Below are 19,134 nucleotides of genomic sequence, written 5' to 3'. Positions count from 1 at the left end.
TATTCTGTGATTCTGTGATTTGAGGATATATCTTCTCCATATTTGGGCTGTACACAGTTCTTTTAGAAGATTTTACATCTGCAAACTGCTAAGCATTATAGTGATCTAAGTAAAATAGAAAATATCTTCAATGCTTCCCTTAAAGTTACAGCATTTAATATGTTTGTCTGTTTCTGAATTCCTAGGTTTGTTGCTCTTACTTCTTCTCCTCAACACATTAGCCCCCAGAGAATTTCAGTTCCTCCTTCCGTGATGCAGAGACAGACTCCACAGCCTCCTCATCTTCAGCAGCCTGCTGGAATGCATCTGAAGACATATGAGTCAGCATCAAACCCTTTTCAGCCAAATAATCTCCACATCCAAGGTAAGGAAGAAGCTTCATCATTGATGTTAGTTGCTTGTCAGTGCTGCTTGGCTTCAAATAAAATGTTGCAAGTGCTCACACTGGTATTTCAAGGGCCCTTTCCTTCTGAAGGATACAGCCTTCTGGGACCTTGCTTTCAGGATTTCTTGAAATTCATAGTTTAAATAATGTTTATGCATCTTTCTATGAAGTGACAAGTTTTGCTTCAGGTTAATTTTCAAAGCTGCTATTGAAATAGAACTGCAAGTAATTATGTGTTTGTCTCTAATTTTATTAATATTGTTATGCTTCTTATCACTCCTGACTTCTCTCACAAAGTGTTACCAGGTTTTCAAGCAGTGGAATATTTTTTTCCCTTTCAATTGTGTAAATTTCTTTCATTAGCATACACGTCTCGCAAAGTTGTGTTCCCACTTGCACTATGTAAACATTTTCTACAAAACTTATTTCTTTCTGTTTAATCAGTCAAATACAGACTTATATAGTCATGAAGAAAATTAACAGCAGCTGAAATCAATATAAGGTTGTTTTTCAATTTGTTTTTAATCTGGTAAGAAGCCTGAATGGTAATTAACCTTCGCATTTCAGAAATGTGTTGACAGAGGTAACACTGTTGCCTCTCAACTGTTTAAATATATGTTTGTAATTTTAACATACACAAGGTGCATTTTTATAGTCTTTGGGATTCTGCCTTTTGATCAAGCTTCCTGAGAATTATCACAGTAGATATCATAAGAAATATATATTGGAGGAAAAAAAAAAAGGGCTTGTTCCTTCTATTTGCTTTCCATGATGTAAGCAGTCTCTCTAGGGGTAGCCATGAAGCAGGATCGCAAGGTACTTTGCAGAATTCATGAGTGAGAGTGAAGGGAAAAAGGAATGTGCTAGTCTTGTTTTATTGTTATTGTAGTAGACTACATACATGTGTTTGTGAATTAAGAGGATGACCAGTGCTGGCAAAATAATGAAAGAAAGAAAAAAAATTCTTGCAAAATATTCAATGCAATAGAGGCTGCCATTTCTTTGAAAAATTGTTAGCTGATATGAGTTACCTATGCTAGTATAACTATATGGGCAGATATACTAGTAAGTTATTTTTTTTCATGAACAATAATCAGATTTAAATAAATAGATACATTTCTAGCGTTCCAAATTTGCATGTCCATCTGGCAGTACAATGTGTGATATGTCTGTATTGCTCTTCCCTGTCATTCTTTTTCCTTTTGTTATTCACATTCCAATGCTACCAAATGATTACTTGATGTCTGTGTAATTAACCTAGCGAATGCTATAGAATTGAGCTGCAAAGAAATACCATTTTGAAGCAATTCAGGCAAAGACAACTGGAAAGAATACTCACTCACAATGTATATTTATCAATGGCAATTGTAATTATTTCCTTAAGAAAATATTATCTGAGAGAGCTTTGTGATGCCAAGCAGACTGTTGACAGAAATAGATGTCAGTCAAAAACTTCCAACCGTGTGAAAACGATAATCACGGCAGTCATGGCCTGTGACATATCTGTAATTAAATCTTTGTCCCTCTTAGTTCAGTCAGATCAGTGCTCTATCACAAACTTATGTGGACCAGGATTTCAACAGTGAATTTAAGATGGGCTGCATACTGTTGATTTTCAGATGCTCAGCATCATCCAGGACAAGGCTCTGCATGTGCTAAACAACAAAAGCTTCTTGCTTTTAGAAGAGATTCTTGCAATATTCAGCGATTTCATTAAATTTAGAAGTATTTAATTTCCCTCAGGAAATAATGTTGTCATACCAGTAAAAAAATATTATTTATTCTCTGTCATGGCTTCTTTGATGTTGGAGATAGTGTATGCGTTCAGAGAAACGTGACTTATGTAACCTTGTGTGTACATTGTTCATGTGTATGTTTTAATTAGTTTAGAAATGCATAACTGATACAATTCAGAGTTGCAATCTTGAAAAGATATGTTCAGTTTCTGGAAGTTTATCACCCAGTCCATCTCCCTTTTCTGTTTTATAACAAGTGTGTAAAAATTTAGGAAACTCTTGCTACAGGTAGTTCTCTAACAAGTAACTTCAAAAGAAGGGTCAGGTATGGTTAGGATCTAGGGCCTGAATTTTTCATGGCTTCATGTTATCTTGCATCATGCAAATGGTGCAATTAATTTGGACATAGTACCATGTGAACCAAACCAAAAGGTCCCAAGATCATTAGATTTTGCTGTGTCATGTCTGGATTGCAGTTCAAAGAGCTCTGCACTGTGACCTGATGCACTGCAGAAAATGGGGAAAGACGTTTGGAAAAGTGCTAAGTAACTGACTGATGGAAAATGATGTCCCCTCTTCTGATTCTTCTTGTTTATGACTGTCTATTATGTAAGACGGATATTTATGATACTGAATTCCAAAAAGAAAATGATTTTTTCTGTGCTCTTCCATTCTAAAGAAAAATAGATGGGGACTTGGTTTATCAGTTAATGAAAGAGTTTTATGCACTTCCCTAGCTCTCTCTGCACCGTGGTGGTTAATTGCTAATGGGTTAAAGCTTCTCAGACTTTTCTAGACAATATTCTTTTGCTGGAGTAGAGAATGTGCAGACCTAGAGAATGTGACTCACAATAGCTCAACCCCAAGGTAAGTCATTTTTCTGCCAAAGTTATTGCCAGATTGTTCTGCATCGGGAACAGGATGCTGTGAGAAAGGCACAAATAGAGAATGAGTACAGAGCAGTATGAAAGGACATTTCAGCATGTGTCTTGAGGGGTCTTGCCAGCTGGCTCAGACCATCAGATTGAAATAATTGTTACTGGTTACTTGTCTGACTCAACAGTAAACTTTCAGAGTGTGTCCTTTTGCTGGTTGAGAAAAAGATTGATTTTAAAAGCAAAAGCTGTCAATAGCTATGTAATTTCTAAGTCAATTTTTAGATGGCAATTGTGGTTTTTTTCTTTAATTTTATTTTATTTTGCTTCAAATGCTTCTTAAATGTCAGAATTGAACATTTAAGAATTGAAAAGGTTGTAAATTCCTAACACGCTTCAAAGTATGACTCAGTTTTGTTCGAGTTAAACTTTAAAAGAAAAAAAAATGAAACTGTCATCTTAGAGCTATCGCTGCTAAGTGCCCACAGCCCCTGCAAAAGACAATGAAAGCTACAAGCGTTCAGCCTCTCTAAAGTGAGCAGAACCTGTGACCTCAAGCCTACTGTACACATTTGCAGGTTGCTTTTGAAGATGAACCCCTCTTCTTACTATTTCTTCATTTTTTTTCTTCTTTTCCTCTTCTGTGTGAAGGTGAAGTATTATTGTTTCTGTGTTTTTCCATGAAACTGCTCTGCCTAAACCCTAGCTATGTATGTGCAAATTAGACATTTTTCTCACATTGTGTACCCAGAACTGTCTTTCAAGACTACACCTTAAAACACAAGGACTGTATTTCACTCAACATTGTTACCTAAACCTCTCTGTTCTGAGTTCCTGTGCATACGTTCAGGCAGTCTTTTCCTGTCCATGATCCTGTCCTGTCCTCATGCCTTGAAATAGTGAGTTTTTTGTCTCAGTTCATGCATATGTTATACATGCCAATATTTTTATGCTTCCTTGCAGGAGACCACATAAATATAGTCTCAAAGGAAAAATAATTTGAGTAGTAAGATTCCTAAAGCATGCATCCTTCCTCCCATTTGGCAAAATCAGTAATATTATATAAAGCTGATGTAGGTTGGTTTGCTTTGCAACAGGGATTAGTACATTAGTTTAAGAACCAATATATTAATTTAGCAAAAGGAATCCATAAGTGATAGTTCTAAGACTTCACATTTCAGCTTTAGTGGGTGAACTTAGTCTTGTTTTTCCTCAATAATTTTGCACTGGGAACATAATAGAATATTCTACCTTCTGCCTCAATGATTTTGCCCCACAAGAGGTACTGGAGTCATAATAGAATACTTTTGTCTTTTGCCTCAAAACATGCAAGGACATTTTCCTTGGGTTCTTCGTACACTGTTTTTTGAAAGTGGCTCACTGTGGCCTAATAAGCAATGGAAATATTCCAAACTCAGGACAAAAGAATGAAAGTTTGTCAAAGGTTTCCATGATGAAGCTGATGGTGAAAAAAGGGGAAGAACTAGGTGGGCACTCAACCACCCTAAATACCACTGAGCACACCCAAAGGGACATTAGCACGTATCTATGAGACCTTGAAAAAGAGTGAATATGTATGCTAAAGTACTGCATATGTATGCGGTACATATATATGCAGATATGTCTTAACTGTATAAATGTAGAACCTGAACTCTGAGAGTGTGTGCTTGCTGGTCAAGTTGTCTGGTGTGCATTGTGAAGAGCAAAGGAATGCCTCTTTTTAACACCACATTGGAGCCAGAGGGTTTTCTTCCCAGATTTCAGATGACAAAGTGATACAGCATGTTTCATATTGCAACATATTTACTTTCCCATCCATATTTTCTATGGTTTACCTTATCTGTATATAGACACAGTGCTGCTTTAGCAAACAGCAGTCATGGCCCCCAATCCAGCAGAAGTTTGTGAGCTGCTTTGTGATCATTGTGAGTTTCTAAGCATAGTATACCTCTGTAAAGGGATATGAGTTGGAAGATTTTTTTGTGTCAGGGTGTGGAAGTACGCAAACACAAAATGTTGATTTTTAAAGTACACTTTATTCTTAAGTCTTTGTTCTTAGAAAGCTGATGCTCCATTTCTCATCAGTAGTAATGAACAGAGGGGCTGATGGTGTCATGAGATACTTAGACATATTCCTCTTAAATATCATCAGTAGGTTGTGATTCCAAATTCAAGCTTCCATAAAAGGATCTTCTCTGCTTTCTACTTACAGTCATCTATCCTCTGGGATAGCTCCCTGATGTTTTCTCTACTCTTACAGAGAACCCAAAGGCCTTTTGTCATATTCTGCTGAAAAGCAAGAGAGACTCTAATCCTGTGCATACAAACAGCAGGCCCCATGGATCATTAACAAGCAGCCTTTCAGAGTGTCGCAGGTATCCCCACTATCAGCCAGCTGTCTGAACATCAGTGGGAGATCCTCAAGATTGGATTCATTTTTTCAGTTTTTCATCAAGACTGAATCTCTTTTTTTGTTCACACTTTCCTTGAGTAACCTTCTATTAATTTAAATTAACTCTTTTCTTAAATTCTTCAGGGAGTAGCCAAGTGCAAGCTCTGGATGTTCTCAGTTTAGACAGCGGATAACTGCAGAGTTAAAGAAATCTTGTGAAAAATCTCATCTAGTCAGTCAGTGCTATCAGAAATCAAGACAAGAAAGTCTATGAAACAAAATGCATTAGGAATTAATAGCAATTGGAGGAAGTCTTGGGGAGCATTATATAAAAGCTGCTTTACCATTGGAAAATAACTGAAATCCTGGTGTTACTGCAGTGAGGATTTCTCCATTCATTTTTCATGGTCAACACTACATGTACTATCATTTATTATCTCTATCCAGGTATTTTACTGACCACTTTCTTTTCATTCTTCTAGGTTTTTATGGACAGCTTCAAACTTTCTGCCCTCCACATTATCCTGACTCTCAGAAGAACATACAACACAATGTTTCTTGCAGTATGGTTCCTCCCTTTGAAGACTGTTTATTTCCTGCATCAGTGGGTCAGGCAGGACTTGGTGTCTTTCATCGAACTTTTTCAGCTCACTCTGGTATTACAGGTAAATGTCAGCTGGGGACTTTCTGAATTGATTGTGTACAGTTTCTGTATTTAGATTTGCTTCAGTCGTGAATGCGTCTGGGAACAGCCGTGACAGAGTTGACTCTTTGCAAAGAGGAGGTGGTTTTCAGACTATTCTGGGGTGGTGGACACTGGGACAATCGCCATGGATCACTCCAACATCTAGCTTGCATGCAAACTGTGCTTCTGAGGGTTTCTCAAGGGCATAATCTTCCTTAGTAGTCAGAGAGTCACTAGCTCGTGTATTCATTTTGAAATACAGTCCTTTGAGACTTGTGTGATATTTGTGCAGCCACTCTGGTCTGGTAGAAGAGTTGCAGCAGGGACCTGAGATAACTTAAACCCTCAATTTTGCTTTCTGTTTTGTAATTCGCTTAGTCACATTTCCTTCCAAATTTATTTTCACACATAATTTAGTCTCTTCCTAACTGAAAATGCCTGAATGGGCATACGTGCTGCTCTGGAGAGGAGAAAGTTACCTCTCTGTGGAAAATCAGAATGATGCTGTTGTTTTTTCTTGTCTTTCCATACAGGATGATTTCACTTAATGGTTATTGTGCTTTGAAATCTCTTCTACATCTTATCCTTAAGTAGTGCAGTGAACAGCCAATGCAGCCGTGTCACTTCAGAGCAGAGTCTCACAGTATAAGAAGATGAAAATTTTTAAGCAGTTATTCCTTTGCTTACATCTGTCATATGCTGAAGTTAGTAAGTTCTTTACTAAGGGGCTGCTTTATGAGAATTGAGTTTGACAATACATATCATTCACTGAGTGTGGTGAGACTCAATAACCAAGCATGAAGTTTATTTTAAAAAGTGTAGCAATTGAAGCATCCATTAAGTGGGCGAATGTCAGTTGTGATAAAGTCTGCTTAATTCAAATTTGATAGAACTGAAATTCTTCCCTTGGTAAGCAGTAGATTATGTAACTATTAATTTTGTACCTACATTGGCTTGTTTTTTTTGTTTGTCCATTTGGTTAGAAGCAATGTCCAGTTCTCTGCCTAAGTATTAGGGTATTCTCTGTGATATAGTTGTCCTAGTTAATGAATTATTTCTGTATTTTCTCAGTTTATGATTTTCCAGCAGGGCCCACAGGTGTCTTTGGTGATTCGACCCACAGCGTGCCAGAGGATAGCAGTTTCCTACCAATAAATTCAGTGGATCGTTGTCCCACTCAGCTTTCTTCTGTCTACACTGAAGGCTAAAATCATCCAACTCTAATGAGAACCTGATCCCATTTCATATTGCCCTTTTGATATTTCTCTACAAAATTTTTCTCTCCATAAAAATGCTGTGTATGAATATTGGTGGATGAACATACACACTGGAGAGGAAAAAAATCACCAAGCATTCATCCTGTAATCAGGCAGCCGTCTGAGGAAAGCATTTGGAGAAAGAAAATTTTGCCAAAACCTTAGGATTGTTTATTTTCTTCTCTTCTGTGGCACAGCAACTCTACTTTTTTGGGTTTTTTAACTTCTCAAAGGGAATTCAAAGACTGAATAAGAAAACTGTTTGTTGGCTATAATCCTCTTAATCTGAATAGCTGCAACCTTTGAGAAGAACACTTTAGAAAATTCCTTAAAAAAAAAAAAAAAAAAGAAAGAAAGAAAAAAAAACAAAGTAAAACCAGAAATGCAGACATTTCAAAGATACACAACTTTTGGAAGTGTGTTTGCATATGGTGCTTCTGAAGTTAAAAATACACCAACAAAAAAAGGGAGAGGAATTAGACATACATCCTGGTATTACCCATTGGAGGCATGTGTGTATCTTCTTTCTGAGGCCAAAGAGCATTGATTCTAGATCCTTATAGGCCTTGTTTAGATGACTTTCCCATCCCTCTGTATTTAAACCATACAATGTGGCCATTGATATCTCTCCAACATTTCTTCTGACCTAGTTCTTTTTTGCAGTTTTAAGAATATTTAAATGCACTACGTGAGAAGGCACATGGACATAATCTTTATTAGCACAACAGCTAGAAAAGAATATTATGTTCTAACTTTGATTTTAACTATGTTGTAGAGCTTTATTGCTGTATGTGCTATAGTACTCTATAGGAAAATTCAAAATACGTTTCCTTAAATTTCATAGATTTGAAAGCAATCCACAGCATTTCCAGAAAAAAAAAAAAAGAAAAAAAAAAAAAGAAAAATGAGCTACTCTTAAGTCTGCTATGTTCCCTCTGATTATTAGAAATGTAAAACTGGACTTGTTGGTTATGTGTCTTCTACTCAGCGGCTGGCTCTGTTTCATGTATTTTGTACAATGTACTATAAAATCAGATTACCTGTGTAAGCCACAAGAGATGTGTTAAAACCAGTATTTTGCAGTACAGATATCTCATCACTGTGGTGATATACAGCTTGAGAGTAACTGTAATATCATGTAAGACTGAGTTTTTAAGATTATTAATCCAATTTCGTCTGTTTTGTGGACTCTCTGCAAAGTGTGCATCATAATATTCTTACAATCTGTTTTAATAGGATGGAAAAAAAATCAGAGATTCTTACACACTGATGAGATAGTAACTATGCTTCTGAAATAACTCATCAGTTTAAAAAAAAAAAAAAATTTATTTATGCACAAATTTTCTTATCCTGAGAAGCTTTTCAGAGTTGTTGAATGCAGTTTCGGTCAAATTCCTTATTTAATTTGCTATAAATTCCTTATTTAATTTGCTATTCTATTGCATAGACGAATTTATGTCAGACATTTACAAACACTGGTAATCCTCTGAAGATTGTATTCCTAAATTATATTCTTACATACAAGTGTATGTGCTTCCATATTTTAGTAAGAGATTTTCATTCAATATATGCAAAGTAGATATCAACAAGCCACACAGATAAATTATTTAAACCAGCAAGTAAAATTGTGGCTTAAATACAGAGAATTCCTTACTAAATTCTTCCCTTTTTTATTCTGTTTCTCATATCACAAGTAGATGTGTCACTCTGCTTCAGCTTGCATTAGTACGTCTTGTTACCATATGTAGTTTTCATTGGGTTAAATAACATCAGGCTTCTGTACACAGGTACAGGATTATGGGGAACAATAGGCTTCCCAGCCTGATTTCAGTACTGGGAAAGTTATGGAGCAGATTATCTTGAGTGCATCACACAGCAAGTGTGGGACAATCAGGGAATGAGGCCCAGCCAGCATGGGTTCATGAAAGGCAGATCTTGCTTAACCAGCCTGATCAACTTGTATGACCAAGTGACCTGCCTCCTGGATGAGGGAAACGATGTGGATGTAATCTTCCTAGACTTTAGTAAATCCAGGTGGTGACATGTCATTATTAGTGTTCGCTAGGGGTTAGTATTGTGGCCAACCCTGTCTAATACCTTTATTGATGATCTGGACAAATTTGAATGTACCCTCACTAATATTGCAGATGACACCAAGTTGAGAGGAAACATTGATCTGCCTGAGGGTAGAATGACCTAGAAAGGGATCTGGACAGGCTGGATTGCTACAACAACCCCAAGCAACACTACAGGCTTGTGTTGTAGAGGCCGGAAAACTAGAACAGGATCAGGGGGTATTAGTAGACCAGGGAGGCCACAGCTCAAATACTGTGTTCACTTTTGGGCCCCTCACTACAAGAGACCCTGAAGCATATACAAAGTTGGGCAACAAAGCTGGTGAAGTGTTTGGAGCAGAGGTTTTACAAGGAGCAGCTGAGGGAACTGGAATTCTTCAATCTGAAGAAGAGGAGGCTCAGCAGGACTTTATTACTCTTTTCATTTCTTTAAAAGAAGGTTGTGGTGAGGTGGGAGCCGATCTCTTCTTCCTAGTACCACTGATAAAATTAGAGGTAATGGCCTGAAGTTTCATCAGGAGAGGAGGATATCATGTAACGTTTCTTCTCTGAAAGCATTGGAACAGGCGGCCCAAGGAAATGGTGGAGTTACGATTCCTGCAGGTATTCAAGAAAAGTGAGGATGGGCTGTTAAAGATTTAGTGGGCATAGTAGTGATGGGTTGACTGCTGGAATAGATGATCTTTGAAATCTTTTCCAACCTTAATGATTCTATGATTCTAAGATACATAGAAAAAAAAAAAAAAAAAAAAAAAAAGGCAGCTCATTTGCATTAGTGTATCATCAGACTTTCTTAGTAGAGCTTTAATTGTGTGCTGTCTTAAAGCCTACTCTGTGATCTCTGCATATGCATAATTTGATTCAGTAGGAGTAACTAGACTTGCTGAACACTTCAAGCTTGTGGGACTACACTTGTTTCTTTCAAAGTCGGTAGGAGCATATTTGGGGCCCAGTGTATACAGATGTATGTATATGTAAATTTGTACTTTCGTATATGTAGGAATGCTTCAAGATTCTCCTAACCACATGGTTTTCCAGAATTTGCCGATGGCTGAGTGTCATAAAGTATTGCTACTCACCAACTTGATTATTAACACTTCTGAAATATTTCTTTTTGTATCTGATTGCACAAGCTGACCAGTAGAGAGGGCTTTCAAGTTATGGGTGAAAAGCAGGAAAACAGAATTCAAAAAGGAGGTGATTTTCACATACAATCAGTTACATCTGAAAAAGGAAAGTTTTGTAAATCATTCATTCATTCTTTCATACGCATGGATATGTAACTTGTATATATGCACATAAAGTGTACAGCTTTCTGTGATCCTTAGTCTCAAAAAGGAACTATACAGTCTAATTAAGCACATAACTGTGGCCTACTGGTCTATAAAATGTTTACTTATGTGTCATAGACAAGGGGGATTCTTAATGATCATTTCATTATTCTTTTTCCAGCCGGACTCAGTTTAGAAGATTAGTATATTACAGAGCACAACTGTCTTAAAAAAGAAAACAACAACAACAACAAAAAAGCAACAAAACAACAAAACCATATTTTGTCTCACGTATTTTGAATACTGAAGTAGGATATTGTGTTTATCATGTTATTAAAAAAAAACATGGTGCTTGTGAAAATACATAGTGTAGTGCCAGTTCCTTTACCTGCAAATACTTGTGCCTCAGTGATTTTTGTGTTATTTTTCTAGTTGCTGGATAGTGTTAATTTTCAAAAGGGATTCATATCTAAATGATGAAGTCATTTTAGACTGTGGACATTAAACAATATTCTAATGAAATTATTTACAATAATTCTTTCATACATTTCTTTGTTTTCAGACTCATTGCATTAGAAATGGGTCTATAATGGATCTGAAAATTCAGATAGCACATCGGGTATTTGTGTGAGTGTTTGAGTGCATGGAAGTGCATGTATTTGAATCTCCTTCTCAATGTATATATATACACTTATTTATACATGCGTACACATAGGTGTTGCTGTTTACTAGTACTGAATGTTGAAGTATTTCATTCCAGACACAATCTGTCAAATTATATTATATTTTCAACTTTCTATGAATATATGTGAATATAAAAATTATCCTCTTTTTATCATCTTTTCCTTGTGTAATTTTATAGCAAAATTTTTCAAATAGCACTTTCTGTTGTCTGTTGTGTGAAATTTTTATATGTTTTTCCATTTTTTAGGATCAGGTAAAGCTAAAGTCAACAACTTATAATTAGCTGGATGGGATTTTATTTAAGAAAAAAAGTCCTTCTGTACAGAAAGCAGCATCTTGTGTAATAGTTTTTACACAAGGCACTTCGGTGAGAAGAGAAAGTGGGAATCAATTTTTCTATATATTTATACATATTTACATATACAGCTATGAAGTCCATTTGCCATACTATGTATCTAGGTGATATTTGTTCTAAAGTCGTATCTGTCATGTACCATGAAAAATAAAATTTTAAAAGAATTAATTATGCTTCTTTCTCTGTTAGTACCAGTAAAATTTCTGATTTGTTATTTTCCATGTAATCATAAGTTATTTTTATCCTTTTCCCTTTTTTTTTTTTTTTTTAATGTAAAAGGTAAGAAGAAGGATGTATGGATACGGTACAAAATAAAACTGAAAATATATCTCAATGACATGATTATTAGAATGACTTATTTTGAAATGCCATGCAGAAGACTTCTCTAGTCATTATCCTTCACTACTAGTATTTGTGTGCATTAGAATAATTAGGAGCAGATGGAAAAATATATGTATCTCAGAGATTTCTTTTAAATAATATTTGGGCAAGAGTTTTAAGACTAGATTTAATTGTATTTACAGTGGGGCTAGAGATTTAGAGAGACAAGTGTATGCCTCTGTACATTTACACCCCTTATGGAGGCACAAATAAAATAGGAACATTTAATTCCATTTTTGTGCAATGATATTTTCTTTATTGTTTTTTTTTTTAACATAGTTTTCTGACTTTATCAAACACAATTCTGCTTTTCTGTTTGGCTACAGCAGTGTTTCTAACATACTCTAACAATTGAGAAATTGTTTCTAAGCATCTGATGTGAGGAGAGGCTTTCTTTTTTTTTTACTATGCAGTAGAGAAAATGCTAACAAAAGATAGAGACTGAAGTTAATGTATGCTAATGTCTACACTGTCCAAAACACATTCTGAAAATCCAGCATGCTTACGAAGAAGAGATTTTTGCTTACCACATCCTTAAATTAGACTAGAATTCTAAGAAAATAAAAACTCATAAATTATTCTGATGCAAATATACTTACATTTTTAAAGAAGACTGAAGTGGCAGTGACAGTGAAAGAAAATACTTTTCTAAGAATGGGGAGAAAAGTATGTTTTTGAAGCCCTTTGATAGTAATGATCAAAGTTGATTCTATTACAGAATTACTAGCAAGGTTGGCTCTGAGTCAATTATGAACAGAACCAAAACTAGTAAGTCCACATTCACTGACTGGTGTGTGTGTGATTTTAGGAGTAGTTTACCAGAGATGACCTCTGTTCAGGGAATTCTCCCGGTGCATTTTAGTTTAATATAAGAAACTAGTCCCATGGCTTGGAAAATACTGTGAGCTACCCTGAAGAACCCCGTTTCGCTGAATTTGTGTTTCACCATTCAGTTTTTCTCTTGGGTAGAAACAGCCCATAAAATGAGAGGTATACCAGTTCCGTACACAGTGTGTTGTAACATCAAATACCTGAAAGCCATGTGCTTTTCTCGGATTGATTGCCGTTGCTGGATCATTTTTTCATGATGCCCTGCAGCCTCTCCTATGGCAAAATAGTACAGAAACTAGATGACAACTAACTTCCTGCAGAGCACATCATTTCTGAATGCAAGTAGGCTGTATTTTTTATTCTATGAAGTATTGGTGTTTGTTTTTTAGTCCTGTCTTCTTAATGAAAACCCTGTTTGAAACATCAGAATTTGTCATGAGACAGAAATTGTTCATACTTAGTTACAGTTCTTCCATGCACATATGCCAGATCTGGAGTCTATTCCTGTATTCATAACTAAAGCACCCTGATTAAAAGTAGTTTAATAAAGCTCCATTTGCTATACAACTAGATCTTAAGAAAAAAATCAAGCAAAAAAACACAATACTCTAAGCTTCTTTTTACTTATTACATCTAATTAAAATATGTCTTGTGTCTGAAGTTAAAGTGACTACTTCCATATGAAAACACAATATTCATTTTCCTACGCTATGATCCTCAACCAAATCAGGAAAATGCTGTGATACTTGTTCATATTCTGACTCCGTGAGGATCTTGCTGTTTCCTACCCACTTTATCACTCAAAATATCATCAAATGCATTTTGAAGTACCTGCTGTATAAAAGCATTTTAAAGCCCTATCTGTTAACCACTGTAAATAAGCCTGCTCGAGAAGCAGCATAAAAAAGTTTCTCACATAATCAGCAATCTTAAAGTGGGCAGTTTATATATGACTTTATATACTCACTGAAATTTAAAGCTAGAGGAAATAGAATGGTAATAGTCCTATAGAATGAAAAATGCTCGATTTTTAAGATTGGTGTGTCTTCTTCCAAAAGGTTAATTTATGCTCTGTGTCTCTCTTTCCTGAAAATATAATGCTTTCATTTAGAAGGAAGGTATGAAAAATCATTCTACCACATCTTCCCATGCTGTTAATAGATTTACAGCCAAAGTAAATTTACCCAGCAGTCAGTATCATTAATGATTCACAAATAAGATGGACTAGTTCAGTGAACTGTAACAAAGAATGCCTTTCTGTGTCTAGTTAAAAGTTCCTACATACCTTTGTTATAACTAGAAAATACAAACCTCATGCTTGGTTGCAACTAGATACACAGAATAAAGCATTACCTGTAGATAGATGGAAATGTAACTATTTCCTCAGTATCATACATTTTTTCTTTCCTCCAGAAAATGTACTTGAACCTGCCCATCAGTGGGCCCCTGCAGGCTTGATGACGCAAGTAAATCACCCAACTTCAGCTATTTCAGCTATGGGACCAGCGAGATTAGTTAAACTGGGGGAAATAGAGGTGACCTGGCCTTCTCATTTCCCTTAACAGTCTCTGAAAATATCAGCATAAATCTGTTGGAGAAAAAAAAATAATAATAAAAAACAATTTAAAAAAGAATAAATAGAAAAGAGTAAGGAGAAAGAGAAAGAGGAAGAATGAAGAATAAACAAACAAAAACAAAACACTCAAACACTCAAAAATACATTAAAAAAAACTGCTAGAATATGATTGACATATCTATAATCATGACAAGACTGAAAGCACTGTTACTTCACGTGCTAGCCCTCCACTCTGTGTAGTGCACAGGTACAGTTCTGCCATAGGTATCTGCTGTTGCAGGGAGGGGACATTGTACTTTAAGGCAAATTAAATTAATGTTGCCTGAGTGATGATCCTTGGCAAAAGTTAGTTAAAGTAGTAACAGTGGAATGGCTTATTTTTCAGGGAATACTGTTGGATGGTACTGTGATATCACTAAACTTTTACTCATGGTTGGTTTGATTTTTACTCAGTGAGGAGTCAAGAAAATCCTTTCAGGTGGGGATTTTTACCCTAGCAATTTCAGATCTTTTGAAACTGTGTTCTGCCAGACCCATATTTTTCAGTCCTTCTCCAGAGGACAAGGAAAGAATGTCAAGCCTGAATTTCAGATTTCTTTTTTGTTGCTACATTAACGCAGTCAAGAAAAGCATTACATATAATGATGATCTTTTGGTCTTGGTACATATTCAATAGAAACCATATTAAAACCATACTACTAAATTAATTTTAGAGAAGCTGCTGAAATATCATCTGAAAAATATCAGTAATTTTGACTTCAATTACTCTAACCAAACCTGAACCACCACTTGCAATAAAGTCAGATTACCTCAGAAAGGTAAATGCTGTTTGAAGTAGGTACAAGAAGGAAAAGGGTAGTGCTGTAACCTGGTGTTACTCTTCATCGTTTTTACACTTCTGTAATTTACAGTTGGTTTTAGATTCTCTGCAGAAGCTCTTAGATGCAGAATTTGCACTGGAAGTTGGGCTTTACAGCTTGGTAAGACTTCCTCATAGAAACCAACTTATACATATTATACATATTCCTGAGTAAACATGTCTTGGATGAAGGAAGTGAGATTGGATGATTTTAGCTAAATTCCATAATTCTTCATTTTATTTTCAAATCCTCAAACTAAGGGACATACAGGAGTAAGTTGAGACAAGACTGATTGGCCTAATCCCTTTCCCAGGCTTTACTGATGGAGCTGTGAAGTCTTTCACTAAATGAAGTATAACTGCATGCAAGGCTATTGTTCTGTTGCTCAAGTCAATATGCATGGTGAAGTCTGTTAGCTGAGAAAAAAAAAGATCCTTGGTTGAAATTATGACTAAATATGATTTTTATGTTTCTTTGGACAAAGGGCTTGCCAGTGTTAGGCTTGCTGGTTGTGAATGAGGGTAAACTTACCTCCTTTCTGCTGGAAGGGGAAGGAAAGGAGGAGGAGGAAGGGAGGAGGAGAAGGAGGAGTGGGGGATCTGAAAGGGGGGGAGGAGGAAGGGGGGGGGAGGGAAGGGATAAATAGGATAACTGAAGATGTCCTAGTACATATGCCCAGACTAAAAATAACGCATCAGAATTTACACTAAGGTTTGTGTTTAACCTAAAAGAAATAAAAATCACTCACATTTCATGTACTTTGCTCAAAAGATGCTGTAATTGAATCAGCTGAAGGCAAGCATGAAATCTGTATCCAGCTTAATCTAATTGTAGTATTAACATTGGAGTGTTGTTTGAAATCCAAAGCATAATGGTTAGGGTTAGATTGCTCTTCCTAAAATCCATGGAGAGATTGCAACACGGTAAGTGGAAAGTAAAAACTGTGGCTTGCTATACTATGTAGGAGGCATCACTGTTCTTGTAAGGACAACTGTGTTGTAATCATACACTCCTTTAAAAAATCAAAGGGAAAGAAAGGAGGAAACAGATCTAGAGCCTAGTTCACCACTTGAAAAGAGTCATAAACATTCAGCCTGGAACTAAGGAGTTCTAATAACTAGGTTTCAGTTGGAAGCAGAATTGTAATTATTCCAAGCTAGCAGAAAAAGTAATTGATTATAAACAACTGAAATTAGCTTTAAATGTTAATTCGAAGTCTCATGAGAATGACCTCTTCAGGACAAATGGCTGAGAATATAAACATTCTTAGTACAATATACCAACATGTATGCCTACAATACCTATGTAGTATGTATGTATAGACACACATGAAGGACACACAGCAGATGATTAAAGCCTTTTCTTTTCAAAACTCTCAAGGTTCTTTCCTAAAACAAGCGGAGAATGCAAAGTTACACTTTGGAGTTGTAGTTCCCTGCAATATCTTTAAGAAAATTATATAGTTTTTGCAACAATCAATCCATTGCAAGCATCGTCTAAGACAAACCATTAGTACTTATTGGAAGATATAGAGTGCTTCTAATCTGAAGGGTCCTCCAGTGGTTGTTTGTTTCCTTCTCATTTTGTCTTAGTCACAGTGATTAGCTCACAATGCCTGGGAGCCTTGTTCCAACTTGATCTAAGCCCTTAATAGATTCTCAATTGCGCTGTACCATATGTACCCATTTGCAGCAAGTTACCATGGACACTATTGTTTTGTCAAGGCAGAGTTGTATATCTTCTCTTCTGTGACTGAACTGACTTAACAAATTTTATTACAAAGGAGAGCTTTGCATTCTGTGGTCCCAGTTCCTTCATTCCTCCTTATTCTTTGTCTCACATTTCTGGAGAGCCAGTGCCAGGTACACAGCCTTCCTTGGTGCATTGTGACAGTTATTTAATACACTGGGATCCTCTGTGAAACTCACTCTCCATGGGAAACAGGGAAAACCTCACCCCAAAATCAGGAAGAATATCATTCTCTTTTCTAGATTTTTGCTGGAGTGCAGGGTAATGGAAATCTATAAAAGCATAGCATAAAACTTAATTCAAGCCCATTTGTACTTGAAATGGGCCAGAAGTGATTATGCTAAGATCTGTATGAAAGAGTCTGGCACAAGCATGAATATCATGTCAATCCTAATAAGTGTTACAGTAAAAGCTCATCTAAACTTAATATACTTGTGCTTGGGTGAAAAGAAGAGAAAAAGTGAGTAATCTAGTCTTTTCCCTCTGAATGCTGCTCCCTGCTACTCTACATGTGAGACTACAAAATGTTGGACTTAATCCTATAGCCTTACCTCATGCTGCAGGCATTTAACAAAGGCAGTATTACTGAGTGCCGAGTTTCAACTAATTATCTGAAGTGACTGAGAGAAAAAGAGCACCTGACATGTTGCCATGTTAATAATCCACCCAGACATCTAGGATAACATAAGATTTCTCTGCAACTGCATTTCATGATCTCCCATAATAAGCTATTATTACTTCAGGAAAAGAGACGAAGCAGTTGATGAAAAGTGGCAGCTAATAACTGCATTAGAAGTGTATCAATGTTTGTACATCATTTAATCTGTGTAACTGTGTGATGCCCTATTGCTGCAGGATTGTATTTTAAAATGCAAGAGTCAGGAGGTTCTTTGCTTCAGTGAATCTCCTTAGAGCCTCCAGTAATTAATTCTGGAAAATGTACCTAGGAATTCCAAATGTGCATCTTTGTATGATGACAAAATGTAACACAGTGCAAGGGCATTCCAGAAACAGCAGGATAAAAAATGATGCCAGACCACACCTCTCCAAGAGGACATATTCTAAGTGAATTCTCTGCATAGCTTAGAAGTGATGTCCTCCCAAAATATATTCATACCGTAGCTTGAAAAATGCTTGAGAAGCAGAATCAAGTTATGTACCATGTCTGAGTAAAAGCAAAGTTGATTTCCATTTGTGATTCTACACTTAGTATATTGGGACAAATTTTCAAGACACATTGTCCAATTATGTTCTAGATTGTCTTTACACAAGGTCAGTCAGTATCAAGCAGCTCTAAAAATAATGATGTCATATTTCGCTAGCAACTCACACTAGTACAAGTTTAGAAGCTGAAGGAAACTGTGGTACTGGTGGACATATCAGTAAAGCTTCAGTGAAAGTAAATGAGCTTACATGAAGAAACAGAATCACAGAATCACAGAATGATTTAGGAACATCTGGAGGTCATTTGTTCCAACTCATGCTCAAAGAAGGACTTCTAGAGAAGTGGTGTCCTGGACATGGGCACCTCAGTACAGAAAGGATATTGAGGTGCTGGAGCAGGTCCAAAGAAGGTCAACAAGGCTTGTGAAAGGCTTGAAGAATGTGCCGTATGAGAAGAGACTGAAGGAACTGAGGCTGTTTAGTCTGGGGAAGAGGAGGCTGAGGGGAGACCTTTTTGTTCTCTTCAAATACCTGAAATGTGCTCACAGCGAGAGAGGGGTTGGTCTCTTCTCACTGGTGACAGGTGACAGGATGAGGGGAAATGGCCTCAAGTTGCACCAGGGTGAGTTTAGGTTGGATATCAGGAAAAAGTTTTTTACAGAAAGGGTTGTGAAGCACTGGAATGGGCTCCCCAGGGAGGTGGTTGAGTCACCATCCCTGGATGTGTTTAAGAACCACTTGGATGTGTTGCTCAGGGACATGATTTAGTGGTGGGTTGCTAGAATTAAGGTAGTATGGTTAGGTTGTGGTTGGACTTGATGATTTTTAAGTTCTTTTCCAACATGAACAATTCTAAGAT

At 36.4% G+C, this 19,134-nt stretch overlaps 1 protein-coding gene across 8 annotated transcripts in view; it reads left to right on the top strand.

Moving 5' to 3' along the window:
- GLIS3 (GLIS family zinc finger 3) overlaps positions 1 to 11,921 on the top strand; it is a 158,050-nt gene extending 146,129 nt beyond the window's left edge. For 5 of the 8 annotated variants that reach the window (XM_048931506.1, XM_048931511.1, XM_048931503.1 and 2 more), the window contains 3 exons: positions 186 to 364; positions 5,871 to 6,053; positions 7,145 to 8,228. In XM_048931506.1, coding sequence (XP_048787463.1) covers positions 186 to 364; positions 5,871 to 6,053; positions 7,145 to 7,281 — 499 coding nt within the window. In that variant the 3' untranslated portion in view covers positions 7,282 to 8,228. Of the gene's footprint in view, positions 1 to 185; positions 365 to 5,870; positions 6,054 to 7,144; positions 8,229 to 10,856 lie in introns of those variants that run through there. The other 3 variants (XM_048931510.1, XM_048931508.1, XM_048931507.1) reach the window with 3 other exon arrangements.
- The last annotated feature ends 7,213 nt before the right edge of the window (positions 11,922 to 19,134 follow it).

This window comes from Lagopus muta, chromosome Z, assembly GCF_023343835.1.
Source record: "Lagopus muta isolate bLagMut1 chromosome Z, bLagMut1 primary, whole genome shotgun sequence".
Classification (NCBI taxonomy): domain Eukaryota; kingdom Metazoa; phylum Chordata; class Aves; order Galliformes; family Phasianidae; genus Lagopus; species Lagopus muta.
Note: the sequence above shows the minus strand (reverse complement) of the source record. Positions and strands in the feature narration are given on the sequence as shown.